Here is a 21019-nt window from a genome sequence, read left to right as displayed (position 1 = left end):
CAACATGTATTTCAGAATGACACAGCAATTATTTGGCTACTTTGCATTTTATGCAAGTTCAAGTTTCATAAGATCTCCACTATAACAAGATTTAACTGAAATAACAGACTTCTAATCATTAAGTAAACAACCAAAACCACTGCATTTTTCTTGTGGCATAGCAAATACTGAGACCTGTTTTTTGCAGCTTGGCAAATCTCTACATCAGAGAACCAGCAATACCACAGACAGGTTGTCCAGTTTGCTCTTAGATTTCCCAGCAGGCTTCTAAAAACCAAGCAACCAAATCTTTTGCTGCATTGTTGCTTTTTTCCCCCTCTGGTCTTTAGAGTGCAGTAGTAACAGAACTACAGAAGTTTCTTCTGTAAAACTGCATCTTCTGCAATTCGTAACAACTGTCACATCACAGGCAGGGCATATAGATAGTCCTCACTCATATGGCTTACCAGACACTTAAGAAAAATACATTTTTGTTTACTAATGTTTTGATCATAAGCTTTTTACTAGTCCTAAAATATTTCAGAACTTTAGCATACTAATGAAGACTCTTTCAGACAGCCAACTGCTTACTCTATTTCTGTAAGCACTGAGCTACTATATAGATACATACAGAAAAACAATAGTAGTGTTTTACATCGTGAGGTTGTAAAGTCCATACAGAATACAAAAGATACTATAAACACCACAGTACAGCTAGCTTCCATTGTTGGTCAATGATACAACCAATGACACCTACATGTACACATGCAATCTGATGAGTATGCCAGAATCTGACATTAATGAGATTTGTATCCCAGAATAAATGGGACAGCAGATACAGCACAGAAAGCAACAGAATAAACAGCTGAATGCTGAAAAGAATTTCCAAGCTCCAGGGAATTCTCCCAAGCAGAAACTACTAAGTTACAGCAACGATCCCACTCTGATTTTTCTCACGTGCCTTGAACAGAAGGGTAATTAATAAGATGTATCATTTTATGTTATACTTTAATGAACTGTATATACCTGACAAAGCGGGATTTGTACCCTAAGTGGTAAGGTCATGCACATAAATCTTTTTCATCTCTCATTTTTATCAATGTACAGTGTCATATATGATTTAAATTTTAAAAAGTATACATTAGATGCAGAGTCAAAACTTTTTTTTAATCACCACCACAGACAGCAAGTGTCTGGCATCCAGGATGTTGAAATGAAAGAACAAAGAAGCAAAATTAAAAAGTAAAACAAAAACTGCAAAACAACTTCAGAAATACTTCCCACTTCTAGCTTCAATGTAATCTGAATGGTAATTTACATAATGCTTATGGTTTGCTTACAACATTTTGTTTTGAACTGTGTCGATTAGACTCAATTCAAACTAAAAAAAGGCTCTTTAGTATCAAGGACAGAACTATTACAGCTGATTTTCTACAGTTTTGTATAGAAAAATTACTGATTATAAATGAAAAAAATTACTAACTTCTATAATGCTTAAGAAAATTGCTCTTCTCTCTGTACTAATGCCAGCACTTACCAATTCAAATTCCTGTGTTACATTTACACTTCTCTCTAATCTCATGTTTATAAGCTTGCCCAAAAACTAATCTCAGGTCTTCAAAAACATTCAAAATCAGTGACTTCCCTAGACCCTTACTTAGAAATAATTCTTATGCTTCGCTTATGTAGTTGAGAAGAGAAAAAGGCTAAATAACCAAAGTTGCCATTTGTCAGCAGCAATAAAAACTCCTTTATATAAGGGTAGATCCAACAAAATGACAAAAAGGAAGTATTCAATGAGCACAAAGCAAAGCACGTGTCAGTTTATGTGCTTACCAGACTCACAGGACTGAAATCTTTGGAAGTTCATTTACAAGTAGGGAACTAACCAAATAGCCATACATACATTGATTTGATAGAAATTTAATAGAAAGAATAACCTCAAAAATTTCTAAGCTTACAAAATATAAATATTTTAATAACAGCTGGGGTAATAAGGTTTAAGGTGTAAACATTTACTCTGAAGTATTAAATCATCAGATTTTCTTTTGTTCCTTTTCCTCCAGACACATGCACAAGAAAAAAAAAAAAAAAAAACAAAAGCAGGTGCTCAGCAAGACAATAATATAACATTGGGGATTACCTTGGATTTAAGATTTCACCAACAATGTCTTGCAGCTTGTCAATAAAATTAACAAGATTTGAAAGCCCCTTTACATGGACTCTTAAAGGATCAAATAATGAAGATTTACAGCCTCTTCCTCCAAGTTCTACGGTTCGGATAAAAGATGTTGCCATCTATTAGGAGAAATATTCAGAGATATGAAACTGTAGACATACATGAAATGTACGCAGGTTGAAGTGAACCTGTCCTACAGATTTTCAAAGTGTGTAACAGCTGGTTGATAGCAGAAATAATTTAACTGGAATCAATCAAGAATAAGTCTTAATGGCAAGCTTTGTAGATCTTATGATAAATATTTGCAAGATCAATACTTTAATAGTGCAGCAGTATAAAAAAACCCATACAAGTCAAAGCAAAAATGACCCAGCTAATCTGATATCTAGATTGGCCTTTTAACAGCTTAAAAAAATGTTCATATAACATTTTATACAGTTTATATAATTTTTTCATTGTTACTGCTGTTTAAATGCTTGTACTGACCTCAAAAACTAGTCTTGGAGTCAGAGGGCTGTCTGTGACCCAAGAACAATTTTAACATAAGAATGCAAAAGTTGACTTCAGTAGTGTATCTGTTTTCAGAGATGCAAATGAAAATAATGTATATTCAAAGCTTCTGAAAAAATACAACAGTTAAGGCTTCTATCATCACAAGTACCCAATTTGGAAAGTCTCCATATGTTTTTAAATGCTATAAAGACACTGAAAACAAGAGATGTCCCAAAGCAGTACCAAAACCTTAAATGACAACCCCTCAAACTTTAAGGCAACAGTCAGAATAAAAAGCTTAGTAGTTCTTCAGAATGGTGAAAGATAACAATCCAATATGCTTAACACAGATTCAGTAATATTAATTCTACATAGAAGTTTTAATTTCAGACTTTACAGCTAACTCATAAAGCTTGTAGGACTGGAAAGAGTACAATGGGATTACTGTAGCAAAGAATGTATACCTGTCAGTATCCCTGCCTTTTTGTTAAAGATTACCTGTGGATGAAGTACAGTTCATAGGACCCTGCCTTCCCAATGGGAAATATACTAGCTTTGCAAGATTTCTGCAAAACACAGATGCCAGAAAAGAAGACTTCTTTACATGGTAGAGAAGTTTTCCCTCTGGCAACTCTGAGGAAGAAGTAATAAATCCAGTCCAAACACATACTTTTTTTTTTTTTTTTTTTTTTTTTACACACAATGTTAACAGAACATTAGGAGCCAAAATAATTAATCCTGGAACTGAGATTTCATAAATTTTCCACATTTATTCAACCATAAAAATCTGAGAATGCAGCTTCTTCAGTGACTTTTACATACCCATACTGCTTTTCCTTGGTCTGCTGTTGTCTGGACTGAGGCCACTGTGCATGCAAAATTTGATTATTTCGAATATGAGGGACTATAGTGGTTCTTTGGAGAAAGAATTCTTACTTATCTTATCCCAAGTATTTTTGAGATGGCTCTGTGTTGATTATAACTACTGTAAGCATAAATGCACCTCACATACCAAACCAGATTCTTTAACCTCTGTGAGCACTGCACATTAATGCTGTAAGCTTCTTATATTCCCATACAAGGGCATTGAGGGAAGAGTATACCACTGTCTTCAGGGTGTTTTTTCCAGCTCTGTGCCTTTCAGAATAATGAGCAGGACTCTCCCATATCAATGACATTTTGAAGAGTATTTCAAGGCTGATCAAGCTGCAAATGACTGGAAAGTATTACCCTCCCCGAATTCTGAGTGAAAGCTGAAAAAACTGCAATACCGCCCTTTGAAACCTTGGCCTCTTTTTTAGTGAGCATGTCAAGGCAGGGTTTTGTCACCAGGTTGCTCTCAGAGCAATTTGTAGACAGAAATCCTTCAGATTCTAGATGTCTCAAATTTAACAAATGCACAGAAAAATGCTGGTTTACTATTTAACAAAAATACTTACACCACTTTAAAACTTAATCAGATTGTAATGCATTGTTAATGGCTTGGCTTTCTTATTGTTAATACTGCTTTGTGATGTTTGTTTAACTCAACCTCATTGCTATATTGGGTTTGCATGGTGAGGTTTTGCTAGCAGGGGGGCTACAGGGGTGGCTTCTAGGGGAACCTTCTAGCAGCCTCTCACATCTGGCAGAGCCAATGCCAATTGGCTCCAAAATGGACCCACTTCTGGCCAAGGCCAAGTCCATCAGCAACAGTGGTTAGCACCTCTGTGATAACATTTTTAAGAAAGGCAAAAAAGCCCAACAAAAGCTGCACAACTGCAGCTGGAGAGGAGAGTGAGAATACGTGAGAGGAACAACTCTGCAGACACCAGCGTCAGTGAAGGAGGAGGGCAAGAGATGCTCCAGGCACCAGAGCAAAGATTCCCCTGCAGCCCTTAGTGAAGACCATGGTGAGGCAGCTGTGCCCCTGCAGCCCCACGGAGGTTAACAGTGAAGCCGATATCCACCTGCAGCCTGTGGAAGACCCCACACCAGAGCAGACAGATGCCTGAAAGAGGCTGTGACCCCATGGGAAGCCCACACTGGAGCAGACTCCTGGCAGAACCTGTGGCCCTGTAGAGAGAAAAGCTCACACTGGAGCAGTCTGTTCCTGGAGGACTGTACCTCATGGAAGGGCCCCACGCCGGAGCAGTTTATGGAGAACTGCAGCCTGTGGGAAGGACTCACACTGGAGAGGTTCAGGGAAGACTGCCTCCTGTGGAAGGGACTCTATGCTGGAGCCAGGTAAGAGTGTGAGGAGTTCTCCCCCCAAGGAGGAAGGAGCAGCAAAATGAACATGTGATGAACAGACTGCAACCATTGTTCTCCATTCCCCTGTGCCACTAGCAAGGAGGAGGTAGAGAAAACTGGAAGTGAAGTTAAGCTGGGGAAGAAGGGTATGGTGGGAGGGAAGGTGTTTTAAGATTTGGTTTTATTTCTCATTATCCTACTCTGATTTGACTAGTAATAAATTAAATTTATTTTTTTTCCCCCAAAGTTGAGTCTTTTTTGCCTGTGACAGTAATTGGTGGATGATCTCTCCCTGTCCCCATTTCAACACATGAGCTTTTCTTTGTATTTTCTTTCCCCTGTCCAGCTGAGGAGGGGAGTGATAGCATGGCTTTGGTGGGCATCTGGTGTCCAGCCAGGGTCAACTCACCAGGACTGATTTCAGAGATATTTGGTCTAATGCCATCTTTTCCTTCCTTTGCCTTTTTTCTTTGATATGAATATTCATGACCTCACTTCACACTGTCTACCAGGACTTCAAAATTTTAAAAGCAATAATAAAACCCCCATATATTTTTTTTTAAGAAAGTGAACTTTTTCAGGATTTCATTCACTGTTTGGTATGAACAGTCTTGATGCCTGTTTTTATATCATGTTTTAGAGCTCTAGAGGTACTCATGCACACAGTTGTTCCTCTGTGCATCATTAGATCTCATGACCAAGCCAGCACCTGTTTCTTCACACAGATTCTCTGTGGTGTCTTTTTAACCTAGGAATCACATTTACGGTGGTATTTGACTTGGCTTGCAAACGTCAGTCTTGCACATGAGATTAAAGCAACATTTTGTGTTTATAGATCTATTACACTGACTCTGGTCTACAGCAAGTTTCCTTCGATACACTGTTATGGTTCAACCCCAGCCAGCAACTAAGTATCATGAAGCAGCTCATTCAATCCTCCTACCCTGGTGGGGTGGGGAGGTGAATCAGAAAAAGGTAAAACTCATGGGTTGAGATAAGAAAGATAAGACAAGTTTAATAATTGAAATGAAGTAAAATATTATTATAGTAATAAAAAGGAAAGAGGGAGATATAAGAATAAAACTCAAGAAAAATAATTGATGCACAATACAACTGCTCACCACCCATTGACCGATGCCCAGCCAGTCCCTGAGCAGCGATCAGCCCCTCCCAGCCAACTCTCCCCAGTTTATATACTGAGCATGATATCCTGTGGTATGGAATATCCCTTTGGCTAGTTTGGGTCAGCTGGATTCTGCTCCCCCCAGCTTCTTGTGCACCTCCTCACTGGCAGAGCATGGGAAACTGAGAAGTCTTTGACTTAATAGTAAGCACTATTCAGCAATAACCAAAACATCAGTGTGTTATCAACATTATTCTCATAGTAAATCCAAAACACAGAACTGTGCCAGCTACTGGGAAAAAAAAAATAACTCTATCCCAGACAAAACCAGGACATACACTTACCAAGAAAATAGACATTTCGCTCTTCTGTGAGGCATGTTTTAGGTTAGTGAAGGCATCTCTACCAAGTCCTCTGTCAGGAACATTTAAAATACGAGCCAATGCCAGATCATCCTTAGAATTCACCAACAAGCTTAAATATGAACAAACACACTTCTTTGCTAGGCCTGTCACCTGTATAAGAAAGCATCACACAAATTGGTCATCCTGCTGCTGAATTATGGTGGTTTTTTTAAAATATATTTAGGTATGTACTGACACGATTTTTGGAAAGAGTAAGAATTTCACCTTGCATAATTTCAAAACGTTACTTCATGTATGGGGATTCTGGAAGCATTGACAAAAGCAGGTATGATTACTATGTTAAAGTTACATATAGTGTGCTTGAATATTCACAAAATATTTGAGGGTTGGATCTCTAGCTATTAAAATTGGCTATCAATTTCTATTTGGACACCTCTTCGGATATTCCTTTTCTATCCCAAGGTAAAATACTAGCACCATTAAACCACATAAGGATTTGTCGTTAACCTCAAATAGGCTAAGATTTTAAACAACTTGCCAGCTCTGCAGAAGATTCAGTAATTTTTGCCTTGGCTCCCAGGGGATGTCAATCACAGAAACTCCACTGATTGAGTTTGGACATAAATTGTGGCCTAGATCCACCCACATAACCAAAACATAACATTGTATGCTTATATTGCAGCACTGTTCTGGACCCTGTAAGAACAACGGTCCCAGAACTGAAGAATTTACAGTTTTGTCACAAGCAAAGAAAAGATGAAGAAAAGGCCATGAACAAAAGGAAAGATAATGAGAAGACCTATTTTTTCTATGGAATTTCCTCCTTATTCAACAGGATGTATACAACAAAAATCTAGGCAGTAAACAAACCAAACATATATGTGTGACAGTGAAAAGATAGACAAGGAAAAAAAAGGAAGGAGTATTTTTACTACACAAGTCAGAGCAGCAAGAAAGCCATTATGTTAGTGGTAGAAGAAGTACTATCTAGGGGAGAACCTCAGTTCAGAAAATATTTTCTTGTTCAGAAATATTTTGAATTGTACCCACATATTGAATTGAAATTGCCACCTATGAGAAAAGCAAGTTTGGAAATTACTGAAGTGCCAGCATTTTAAGCATTGTTATAGAGTATTCTGAGATTCTTGTTTTAAGGGTTAAAAGGGTAAAAGGAAAAAATCCAGTATTCCAGAAAGTTCTCAAGTCCTCTACTGTGACAGACAAACCTTGTTTCCTTTGCTACAGCTAACACTGCAGTGGGTATTCAGATTTCTTCTGTAAGGGAGAACGAGCTAACAAAGTGAAATCAAAGTAGTTTACTTCACCTACAACTTTACTTTGTAGCACGGGGCAAATCATTTAACTCTTAGTCAAGACAATGTTTTAGTGATGGTTGACTTGTAGAAAAATTTATTCCCTGGTGATTCAAGGCAGATTAAGTCTACAGCAAATGCCTGCTTCACAGAAGGACTGTCTTCAATATATATGGAACATTACAAAAGAGATAGAAATAATTTTTACCTTCACATTCTCCTGGCCCTGTCTGTTGACCGGTGTGGGAGGAGTAGAAGGAACAGAAACATTATTTTCTTGTGCATTCTGTATGCCAGAAATAAATTCCAACAGTTGAGCCTGTAGTAAAAAGATCAGAATAAACTTAAATATGAAGATGACTAGAAAGCAAAAGTAGTATTACAACCAGGTGAAACTATGTCACTGCCAGTTTACTACTGTTTTGAGTTAACACAGACCTCATGACCTACTTTTGGTTTACAGTCTTTAGCAGAGAAAAGAGGTGTAAGGGTCAAACTATCTTAGAAAAGGTATCTCAAACAGTTACCTAATACACTCACACTAAAAGTGGCTGCTTATGTTTTGGAGAACATCTAATATGTTATACCGTCGTCAGGGAGAGCTCTTTAACCTACCAGAGTTCTCTACCTTCCCTATGAAAACAGGAAGAAAAGAAACCCCAAAATCGCAGTTTCCATGCCTTTCTCCTGTGCTTCAGTTCTCCTTGTAATCTTTTTTTGTGTTTAATAATCACATGAGTGCTTTGAATGTAGGTTCTCTGAACCTTTAAGGAAGTAGACAAGCTGGTTACAAGCATACTTGTCACAGAATCATACAATAATTTAGGTTAAAAGGGACCTATAGGGATCACCTAGTACAAACCCATGCTTGAAGCGGGACCAGTTTGACCAGGTTGCTCAGTGACATGTTGAGTGAGCTAAGTTTTTAATATCTCCAAAGACAAGATTCCACATGTTCTCTGGGCAACCTGTTAGTGATATTTGACCACTTTTTCGTGAAGAAAGCTATTCTTACTAGGCCTGGAAGGTAAACAGTTTTAATCGTGCTGTAACTAATAACTCATGGCACATTCATAATATACCTCAGTCCAATTAATGTTCAGTAACTGGCATATCTTCCCTCATATTACAATGGCCATCTAATTAAACATATATCAAATGAAGATTAAATAAACATAATTTAAGTCTGCAATGCTGAGAGCAGGCAGTAAAAGCAAACAACTACTCTCTAATTCTCATTACAAACTAGAAGTATATGCATCTAAATCCAACATTCATTAACTTTTTCAGTATCAATATCCTCTGTCCTTTGACTTTTCTATGCTCTAGAAGCACAGGATCAAATAAAATCATGCGGAATGTTTGTTTTTCAAACTTGTCTTAATTGCTACTTACATATATTTTTATTCAATAACAGAGATTAATCAAATTCATTTTTTATACTTTTATTAGAGTAAGAGTGGAATACACACAAAAACTTCTCTAGAGTATAGCCTCACATGCAGTGTCATAAGAACATCCGAAGATGCAATAAACTGCAATAGTACTGCAGACTGGCTGAAGTGGAATCTTTTCTGGAAAAATCTAAAATGGAACTATATGTAGTATAGGGTAGTTTCTGCTGTTAAGTGAGTGGTATTTTTAAGGTGATGATCATCAAAAATATTTTGACTGCATATCAACATACAACCAGAACTCCATGACACATGTTAATCACTAAGCTTTGTTCCAGTCTTACCAAATCTCTACAGTTCATTTTTCAGTTCCATTTCTGGCAAAGTGTGGTATACTTATAGAAGAGCTGTGGGACCCACCCATTTAGCAGGAAAACAGAAAGAAATAATTTTGAGTAAACTTAAGATCTCTTTAAAAGATTTAGTAATTTAAAGTCATTGCTTCCCCAATAGAAGAGCAAAGTAACTTGTGAATAATTCGGAGCTCCTGCTTATATTTAGAAGTGTCATAAATCCATAACTGGAATAAAAATTATGTCAGAACAATATAAGAGATCAAGCAAACAAAATACTTACAGGAGCTATGCTTTCATCTTCAGATACAAGTCCAAGACCACAGCATTTCTGACATATGTCTATTAGATCTAACATATTGCTTCTTTCTAAGAAGGCATGATAGGCTTTTTTTACGTCAGCATAATTTTCAGGTTCTTTCATGTTTTTGTATGATAATCCCAGTTTGTCATGTAAAAAATACTTCCAAGTTTCCAACACGTCACTAAGTGATACTGTGAAATCTCCATGGTGCTAATAAAACAGAAAAATGCAAAAATAGTATTGGTTATAAATAAAAAAGTATTCAGCATAGGTTTAAAACTAACTTTTAAAAAAAGATGCATTTCAAAAAATAAACCTCTTACAATCTAAATATTTATTATAAACAAAGTCTTACTTGAAGTTCTTCCAGTGCCTTGCCTTTACAGTTGAGTATTGTTACATGCAGTATTTGTTCCTGATACCAGGTATGTACCTTGAACTTCACTCATAAGAAAAAACATTGACTTTTTTACAGGACTGCAGCTTACATAAAGTTATTTGCAGAAATAGTTTTCAGTGTGGCAGGCATTTACATCCCAAAGGCAGTAGATATAGCTCTATTACCTTGCTTCAAGCAGTCATCTGGGAAAATACATGCTATGCCAAAAAAAAAAAAAACCCAAACCTGCTTTTCCTTTGTTAGTATAGTTACACTTTATCATAACACTGATAGTGTTACTAACAAATACATTAAAACAATGCACACCTATCCATTACTAGGACCTTGACTAACATTAACTGGACGGTATAGGCCAGAATCTTATACCCAGCTTCTGGCCACTCTCCCTGTCAAAATTATTAGATTACATTCCATATACCCCTCTGCCTTCTCCCCAACCTCCAAAATGGAAAAAAAAATTTTTACAGTTTATCGGAAATTTATCAAGAATTAGAGATTAACAAAGAGTTAAATTAAAAGAGCAGATAAAGGGGGTACATGACAACAAATACATGGGTAGCAAAAAAACCTAAGCATTTTCTTTGCAACTGGAGAACCTTTTCCTATTCTAGGCAAAAAAAAAAGAAAATTAAAATTTATTACAAACTTAAGAGGCTTGTAACACAGTTAAAGTCCCTCTTTTCTTTCCAACTCTTGAGAGGAATGCTCTGTTGACCTTTGGTGGACAGAAGCAGAAAATGTATAAAACTAATGACTAAAGGTTTAATTTACATACTAGTTCATAATTTTTTTCAAAAGATTTACAGTGGGGGCATCTGCTATTACTACACTTTTAGGCAGAGGTTTATTAAGTAATCGTGCCTAACTAGTTAGAAGAGTGAAGCAATAAGCTTGCAGTTTTCTTGTGCAGTTCTAAACTAAAGGGTAAAAAAAGAATAAACTTTTCTTTAAAAGTTATCTCTACATGGGAGAACAGAAGAGACTAAGGAAAAGAGAATGTATGCAGTCCATAATGCTACATGGCATCTCATTTATGAAGGAGAAGTAACTAAAGAACCATAGGTTTTAACAAAACTGGCATGGCTGAAGTTTATAAGTATGGCAGCAGGGCACGAATGGCAAACAAAAAGGTGAAAGCATCACCACAGATACGAACAGACAGTGGAGTTCAAATTCAGAGGAATTTAAAAAACAAGCCAAGTAAGCAACAAAACCTTGTTACTCGAGTCACAGACCAAGTGATGTTACTGAATGCAAGGCAGCTAACCATCCAGTTGTATCAGTAAGAAACTAGAGGAGAGAGCAGTTACTGTTGAACTCTTGAGCAAGAAATAATTAGGTACAATACATAGCCCTATAGCAAAGTATTGTTATTTTTTAAACCAAGTGATTCACGCTTGTGAGGAAGGGGTAGAGGGAATCAGCTCACTGAGCATCAGAGGTTTTAAGTCTTCCAGTTCAGCACAGGTGTAACAAGGAACTGCAAGAAACCTGAGCCTGTCTCTTGTGGCTGCCAACAAAGGAGATGAGTGTATTGTCAGTGGTCAAAGACTGCAACACTGAAGAAGCCAGAAAAATCAGTTTCAATCTGTGTAAACCAAGCTATGCACAGGAAGAATTCCATTAAGATGCAACTTATATAAGTGAAAATACATGCTAACATAGAATTCTGCTACTGATTAGATTGAGCTAAAGACTGCAGAGACAAAACACAGTGTCTGGGATGCAGGATTACATACATATTCCTGGCCTCTCCAATTCAGAATCTGGTCCTTTATTCAATTGTTAACCTGTTTTTTTATCTCTTGACCACTGCCCCTGGACTTGCACTACTGTACTGTTCTCTGCCTTGCCAAAATTCTGCCTAAGAGATGCTGATCTCCCTTACACACCCATACCTCATTATATCCTGTGCCTGTTTTCGCCTTGCTCCCAAATCTTGATGTCTTACTCAACATCCGCCACAATCTGTTTTCTCATAGCCATGTTTATTGCAGTCCTTTCCATACTACCATACTCTAAAACCTCCCAGCGTCAACTTGCCCACCACCACTTCCTCTTTCTCCTGTAATCTTGCAGCTTCCTTACGACTTGCTCTTACCTCTCCTCTGAAACAGAGCAAGGTCTTAAAAAGATTAGTCAGAATGAGCTTGGTACAATGCTCTGGGTGATGCTCTGTTTGTGTTGAGTAAAGAATGTACTCTGAAAAGTACTCTGAATAAGGAAAGGTTCCACTAACAAAATTAAAGGAATGTACCACTGAAGATAAAGTAAAGGAATGTGCTCTGAATAATTAGAAAAGATAAGGTGGGCACCTGAAAGAGATAAGGAGACCATGAGTCAGGAAATTGTTGAACAAAGGAAGTTGAAAGGCTTACTCTACCTACATCCCACTTATTATGAATAGAATGATTACGTGTCAAAATCAAATGAATATGTATGTAAAGATGTTGTAACCTCTCACAAACTTTTTAAAATACCTAACTTTTCACTGAAAACTTTGGAGCTAGTTTGTCCAATGTGAATTGGCTAGCTCCCCAATTTGGCATGAAATAAATACCTTTGCTGCTTAAAGACAAAAATCCGTCTCTGAGCAGTTACTCTGCCATTTTGGCATCATTTCACAACTACTATTTTTGTCAACACTCAGCTCTGATCTACGGACTAGTCCCTACTTCGTACCCTTACTTTTTCAGCTAAGGTCCTTCTATTTGAGTTAGACCTCAGAACACATGCAACAAGCAATTTTGCATCTGTAGCAAATTTTCCAGTTTTCACTAAGGAAACTGAGTTCATGCTACCGGTACCTAAAGCATATGACAGCAAAAAAAAAAAAAAAAAAAAAGAGCTGTATTATACAGTCATGTAACATGACATAAATGTCCTGCGACTGAGTGACAAGCTTTGCTTTGCTACATCAATAATGGCAGATAACTCCCATCTAGCCCCAAGGTTTTATTTCATGTTTTAACATTAAGCAACTTTAATCTGCATAAAAGTGATTACTTACTAACACCATTAGCAACTGAATACAAAACTAAATACGCCAACAGGTCAGCAGCAATTGTAATAATTTAAGTTGTTCCAGCATACTTAGCACAACTTTCCCAATAGACCTGGTTAAATATACAATTCCAAAGTCCTGAAAGTCAACTCCTTCGATATTGCCTAAGCAGAGAACTAGGAGTGAAAACAAAAGAGTACTCACAGATATTATTTTTAGAGCACTTTTTTGCCTTCTAGTTTGTGCATGGGCTACAATAATTCAGCACTATGAACTTGCCTGCTATCCCACAGATTACCACAATATTAAAATGGCATACATGTTTTCTGAAAAGCACTTATTTTCCATTTCAGACCTCAAAAAATTAAACATGTAATCATATTATAATCCAGTTTAAACATACCAAAACAGCAGTACGTTGAATAAAAAAAAAAAAAAGATTAAAAAGTTTTCTCACTTTGTTTTGAAACAAAATTCTCCAGAACTACCAAGTTAAAGTACAACTTCAATATGATATCTAATAAATCAAAACCTTTCCTCATCAGACCAAGGACCTGCAGAAATTCACAAAATTTATACTAGTGCTGCAAAAATATTTTAAATCCAAGTAAAACCGCACTCCAGATATTAACCTTCATGATCAAGTGCTCACTATGACAGTTTATTCCATTAATTATAGAGTCAATTTGTCAAGAATCTCTGGTTTTAAAATTAATTTTAAAAAATATTGGTGTTTCAGTAAGCATGTACCAACTAGCTAATACCTTAAGGAAGTTAAAAAAGTTCCATACTTTCATTCCATGATGTTGCAAGTATTGTGTTTCATAGGCATAGAAACAATGAAGTATTATGAAGCACTTTCACTTCTTGTTAGTGCAGTATTCTAAGTTTCCTTGGACTCTTGCTTTAAAAAGTCTGAAATCCAGCAGCAACATTTAATGCCTACAGTCAACATATTTTAGTATTTTGTAAGTACTGCAAGCTTTCTAGGGCTAACCACACAGCCAAGCAGCTTCCATTTTGACAGAAAATTGTTTTAAAAAACATGAAGTCACGTGTATGTCAGCAATATAACATTCTTTCCTGCCCTTCTCAAACAAATGGTCACTGCCCATTTTTGGAATATGTGTGTTCAAGACGCCATGCTTAACCTCCACACAAGTGTTGTCTCTAGTTCTATTATTTTCAGGCATACTCCTGAAATGCAGTATTGTTGTCTGGTATTGCCCTCAAGCTGTGTGATTCTGCAGTCTTGTCACTTCTGGTCCTACTGAGCCTTGCTTGCTTCTGTACACTTTCACACAAGACATAAGTTCCCAAACTGTGGTATATAAAGCACACTAAAGTATTTTAAAGCAGCATTTTTAATAAGTTTCCCACTCCAGTGAATGCTGATAGTGCCGTGCACAGATTTAGAAGGTGGTTCATACATGTGCAAGCGAATAGACATATTTATCATATTGCAATCTGCCAGAAGCAAAGCCAGTGAAGATACAGGCCAATATCCCAAGCTTGGAGAAATGCCAGTATACCTTGCATGGATAACTGTTTGGGACTGAACACCTTTTTTTGGTGGGGCAGGGGCAAGCAACAGTGTGGGGTGTCAAGGGGAAAAGTACCAGGATCAAAGAGAATAGAAGTATGCTCAGTTTAATGAGGTCTGGAGAGCTACAGTAGGGTGAGTAGAAGAGTTAGTAGTTGCAACAATAAGATCCTGAAACAGACAAAGTAAAAACTGTACTCATCCAAGCAACAAACTCCTACTTTCTAAAGTTAACACTATCAACTATAGCAGTAATAAAAACAAGACAGAAAATGTAGCACACTTGGTTAAAAAAACAAAACAAAACAAGATCCCTACACCACATTCTTGCTTCCCCTTCCACCCCTCAAAACAGAAGCATGTAATACTATAGAGAAGAAAGGGAGGCAGGGAGAAGAGGAAGCCTTATCAAAAAACTAAAGAGGGTGCCTCAAGATTTAAGTAGCAACAGTTTAACACACTTAAAACTACTCCAGCTGTTAAGCAACCCAAAAACACTAGAAACAGTAACTACTGATGCTTTGGTTACACAGGGTATAGGGAAAGACAGCAGAACAGTCTCAGGGCATCATTTGCTTTTAAAAAATGCAATTAAATATGCATTACTTCAACCTTTCTTCTATAAAATTTCAATGTTTGGTTGGGGTTTTTTTCCTCAAAAAAGAGCCTGTCCCTTGTAGAGAAGGCTACTCAGCACTAGTGAGATCACATCGGAATACTGTGTCCAGTTCTGGGCTCCTCAGTACAAGGGAGACATACTGACATACTGGAGAGAGTACAAAGTCCAGAGAATCACCCACAAAGATTAAGGGACAGAAGCATCTCACGTATGAGGAAAGGCTAAGAAAGTTGGGGTCATTTAGGCTGGAAAAGAGAATGCCCAGGGAGGATGTAATCAATGTATATAAATATCTAGAGAGAGGGTACAAAGAGGATGGAGCCAGGCTCTTTTTTAAGGTGCTCAGTGGCAAGCCCAGAGACGCTGGGTACAAACAGAACGAAACACAGGAGGTTCCCGCTGAACATTAGGAAGCACTCTTCTACTGTGAGGGTGATTAAGTACTGGCACAGTCTGCTCAGGGAGGTTGTGGAGTCTCCATTCTTGGAAATACTCAAAAGCCATCTGCACATGGTCCTGGACAACTGGCATTATGTGGCCCTGCTTGAGGAGACAGGTTGGACAAGGTAACTTCCAGAGGTCCCCTACAACATCAACCATTCTGTGAAAAATTAATTATACTGAAGAACAGCCAAGACAATGCCTCTTGGTAGCACCCTTACATATGTTACAAGCAACATCATATAAAATTGCTACAAAGTTGGTAGGAGTCTCATTACCAAAAGGAAGACAGATAAAACTATTTAAGGGAGTAAGGCTGTAAAGCAACTTTGCATTTTTCTTTATTTGTCAACATAGAAACAAGATTATTTGGGAAAACAATTCAAGAAATGCAAGAACCTCAACAGAACATATTTTTTCAGACAGTGTACAAAATGTAGTCATGGAAGCACAGGGTAGAACTAACCACACACAAAGCTGATTTCATGCAGAATCAGAAAGAGACAAAAACAAATTTCTGAAGGGAAAATGTATTTCTAAAAACAACAATGAAGCACTTTTTCCTCCAGTCTCACAGTCCCAGTGCTAGAATAGAGATTTACAAAATATTTAAGACAAGTCTAAGAATCTAAATGGACAGACTCGAGAAAAAAAAAGAAGTTTTATATGATGTCTCATTTTCCCCCAATAGTAGCTAAAACAGCCATGGTCTGAAAATGACAAGTAAGTATTTGTCCTAATAGCTACAACACAAAGTATTTTCAGAGGAATTCAAAGCATATGATTTTTTTCCTTTTATCCCCGCTATTTGATCAGTGTTTATCACACTGCTTGCTACCCTTATTTTTGGTGAAATTTAAGACTAGTAAGTTAGAAGACTTTGAAACTTTTCTGGATTTCTCAAAAAAAGCTTTGTTATTTTTCATTTTTACTGCTGATACAGATAACATTAAAACACCAATACCATCACAACAGTCCAGGTTCCTAAAGAAAGAGAATAGGGGTTTGTTGTTTGTGGTAGCTTAGGGTTTTTTTCAACCCAGTGAGTCAAAAGCATGTTAGCACAGTTATTTTTCATGCAGTAACTTACTTCATCATAATAGACTTCTATTCCATGGGTGTTATGTTAACAATATGAAATTATTGTACTTAAATGAGAGATCTAACAAGGGACATAACATGGTGAAAATTTATTAAATTGATTACTGCTTATGAAAAAGTCTTTGTCTTTAATTAGGAATCATTTAACTTGGACAGTGAGCTCAGGGAGCTCAAGGATATCTTTAAGGAGCAGGTGGTGTTTGCCCTGAGCCCCACGAACAAGCAAGAGATGAGCAGAACCATCGAGACAACAAGTATTGTGTGCAGCTGTGTCACAATGGTAACATCACCACATTCGGGCATTGGGCCAACATCCCTGGCACGTGTGAACCTTACAAATCACAAAATACTGCACGCCTGCGCTTAGCCTAAACTTAAAAGTTTACATACATAGGTGTGTAAACTATTTTTGTTTTTCACTGAGTATAAAGGTGGGCAAGCTCCAGGACTGGGGCAGAAGCCTCACCTACAGATGGACACACAGTGTAGGAATTTTCCCAGTTACCATGAGACTCCTGGTGCCAGCTGCAACTGGGCTTCCCAGCCGAAGTGTGGGCTTGGATGATATTAAGGTGGTAACTGGTGATGTATCCTTTTCTTATTAAAGATCCTTTTGTAGTAAGGATTTGATGTTTCGCTCCTATTGCTCTTTCATCATATTGGGCATAATAACTAGTACTGTTTCCTTCTATCATATTGCATACTATTTTCCTTTATTATATTGTAATATAATAAACTGTGTTTATTCTTATATTTGATTTGGAATTCATTTTTGCTTGGTATCCAGTCAATCAGCAAAACACATGCCCTACAACAATAATACTCTGCATCTTAGTTTGATATTTCAGCACTGAACCAAATAAAACAGCCATATTTAACACTATAAACACCAAAATGGACATCCAACTGAAGAAACTGGATTTCAGAGGCAGCACATGCAAATGCTGGAAAAGTTTTAATCCACATATGGCAGACAAGGTTTATACATACTGTTAATTTGTCTTATCAGACCAACTAGTATAATCAGAAAAAGCAAATTAGGTTTTGAGCACTTGGTCCTTCAGATTTGAAGTAAAAGCATTATATTTCAAATTTTAATTGTTTGAATTTTTTTTCGATCATATCTGAGAGAAAAGATACTTATAGAGGGGAGGACTGCTTGCTAGAGAAGAAAAAAGGAGAAAGCAGAATGAACTAGTTACTTCTAGGGGAAGGAAAGAGCTTTTTATAAGCTGTTAGGAAGGAAATAACAATGAACCATAAAAATATCATCTTTACCATGTCTGCAATTTTTGGCATCCAGCAGAATAACAAGTTCTAGTCCCCCGAGTTAGCTTTGGAAAAATGTTTGTGATTCTCAATGGAGAGTCACACCAAACACGACAAACAGTGATTGCCTCCACAGGTAGTTTTACACTATTGTCTTTTATCACTTATTTTAGAGTTTCTTTTGATGTGCAATAATTTTCTAGTTTTACCTACACAAGTACTGTGAAGACACTTGAATCCTGACTGGAATATATTGCATTCTATGAAGTACAAATGTAGAATCTTGGGATTCTAATATTTCTGCTGTAACATTTTATTTTTTTTAGTGGGGATGAATTGACCAGTGTTACATTTAATGTTCAGACAACAGATACCCCCATTCTGCACATTTTAGACTACAAAACATTTTCTGGTGATTAATTTAGTTAGGTTAAAGAGTGTTCTAGAAATATTTCTTCCAAGACATAAGCTTCTTCCAGTACAAGTGGTAATTTTTTTAAAGAATATACTGCACCTAGAAGTGCACAAAGTGAAGCAGGTTTTCTGTTTGTTTGGGGTTCTTTGTTGGTTTGAGGGGTTGTTTTTGTTGTTTGTGTTGTGTTTGGTTGGGTTTTTTTTAAACTAAAGATTTGTACTACATGTTTAATTTAATATGCAACATTTGGGTAAGTCTTCCAACAACAGTAATTTGTTTTCATCAGTAATTAAGATTATTGACCTAAAAAGATATCTTTAGATTATTAAAGTGACTATTGCAATTGTTCTCATTAGATGAGACACATGCAAAGGCCTGACTGTATGTTGCATCAGTTTTCGGTATGTTTCATATGACTGCTAATGCCCAACCTTCCAGCTGTGACAAGCCACAGTACTTCTTACGGAGGCTCTTAAAAGTTACATCTCCCATTTGTCTTTTGACAGATACTTCTTGTACACATGCAAAGGCGGCCATGTATTTCCTACTGGTACTGGGAGCATGCTCCAACTTGTATGTATAGGTCTTCATCTGATGAGCCTTAGGAAAAACAGCAGCCAAGAACAGACTTCTACAAGCACAACTCATGCAGCTTATACCAAATCAGTTATGTATGCATACTGTCATGTCATTCCAAAGCGTTTTTGGAGCACTCAGAAAAAAGATGCATCCCAAATGCCATAGTTCTCCCACCCTCATCTACAGCATAGAAGAAACATATGATGGAAATAAAAAGAAGTTACATGATCAGGAAAAAAATACACTAGTATTTAATATTAAAAGTTTTAAACTCATATATACACTTAGAAAACTTCCATCCTCCCATTTGTCTTGTTGTTCTTTTTCTAAGCCCTTATTCAACAGTATGCTTAATTATACTAATTTTAGTGCCTTGCTGCATCTGACCCTCAGTTAAATCAACAACAAAGTGACCAAAACAGCCATTTCAGGTAGGTGCCTAAGCAAGAAGTCCAGGAAGTGAACAAAGTTCAAGATGTACCAAGTCCCAAGAAGTTACTGAATGAATGCTAACCTGTTTATTGACTTCAGCCATCGACAGTTGTAACGCCATCAGCATGTAGTCTGCTCCACATACAGTAGTCCTTTCAGAGTTTGAAAATAAAACCCATTGTCTTCTGAAACACTTGATCCCGTTTAAAATTTTTTGCTGGAAAGCAATCATTGTCTAGAATAGAAGATGGAAATAATTAAGAGAAATGAAAATTACTATAGCTATGCAAGAGGTCTATGCATGTCTTCAGCTTCCAAAGAGCTGTGCAAATCCTGTTGCATCTTCTTGCAAATCAAGTTCCTACAATAAACTCTTCCCACTAAACCAAAAGTCTGGTGACGCTTGCTACAACACAGCAGGCATGAAGATAAGGGTTTAAAAGTGCTTATGACTGGCAGGTCTTCATGAAGACTCCTTACTTGCCTTGTACATTATACCAACGTAAAAAAATAGCCATTATCATAAACATGATAGCCTTTTGTTGCTGAAAGCAGCCAGTCTGAATGCCCCAGAGAGCACCTTCTATACTACCTACATTCTCTATACATCCAGGCTGGTGTCTATCCAAAAGTTTTAAACCTGGAAACACATTTAACATTTCTAAGACTTACTACCAAAAACATCTCTAAATGCTTTTATTACCCATGTAGTCTTTTTCTCCATTCCGTAAGTCATCATCTCCCCTATTTCCTTTAGCAATGACTTTCAGTACCAGTTTTGAGTTTGACCTCTTCATGCATTTGTTTTTTTCACCTTCTTGCACTTGTTCTTTCCTAAAACAGTTCCCTATGTGACAGTAGAGGAGCAACACCCATACCACTCACCTTCAGAACACAGAACCAACCTCTTCCTTCATTTCACCTAGCTATGGCACAGTCCACAGCTTTTACTTTTGGTTTTTTGGGTGGTTTTTTTATTGGTATAATCAGGAAAAAAAAATAAGTGTGGGAGAGGGGCAGGAAAACAGGAGACATTAGGTAACAAGCAGGACCGCAGCAGCAACCACAATTACTTAAACTCTATAAAGTGTTTGGAGGGGCCAATCGACTTTATTATTTTACATTAACATGAACAAAATATGAGGGCGATAGATGATGAAGCAGGTGGGCAGGTGCAAGTCAGTGTAAGGCTGACAAAAAACCTCTCCCTCCCCCCTCTGAGACCTGTCACTCGGAGCCAGCGCCCAGCCAAACAGCCCGAACAAGCCCAAAGCCTGCAAAACAAGCCCCAATCCCTAAACCTTAAGGACCGACATTACCACTAGCGCCACTACCCTCCCCCCGTCCCGGTTCCCCCGCTGACAACTCCCAGCTGGGGCCTCCTCAGGGGCCGGCCCGGGCCGGTCCCCCGCCTCAGGCCCGCCGCGGGGCCGCAGCACCCTCACCTCCGCGGGAGGCCCGCCGCGGCCCTCACACCCCCCG

At 37.6% G+C, this 21019-nt stretch overlaps 1 protein-coding gene across 4 annotated transcripts in view; it reads right to left on the bottom strand.

Moving 5' to 3' along the window:
• PARPBP (PARP1 binding protein) overlaps window positions 1–21019 on the bottom strand; it is a 57393-nt gene that overhangs the window by 36228 nt on the left and 146 nt on the right. For all 4 annotated transcript variants that reach the window (XM_080392703.1, XM_080392700.1, XM_080392702.1 and 1 more), the window contains exons 2-6: window positions 19620–19772; window positions 9714–9944; window positions 7892–8002; window positions 6350–6520; window positions 2123–2277 (exon numbers count right to left, since the gene is read on the bottom strand). In XM_080392703.1, coding sequence (XP_080248829.1) covers window positions 2123–2277; window positions 6350–6520; window positions 7892–8002; window positions 9714–9944; window positions 19620–19769 — 818 coding nt within the window. In that variant the 5' untranslated portion in view covers window positions 19770–19772. The remainder of the gene's footprint in view (window positions 1–2122; window positions 2278–6349; window positions 6521–7891; window positions 8003–9713; window positions 9945–19619; window positions 19773–21019) is intronic.

The sequence above is a fragment of the Falco punctatus genome (genome assembly GCF_963210335.1).
Source record: "Falco punctatus genome assembly, chromosome: 6".
NCBI lineage: Eukaryota > Metazoa > Chordata > Aves > Falconiformes > Falconidae > Falco > Falco punctatus.
This window is presented reverse-complemented; position numbering and strand designations above follow the sequence as displayed.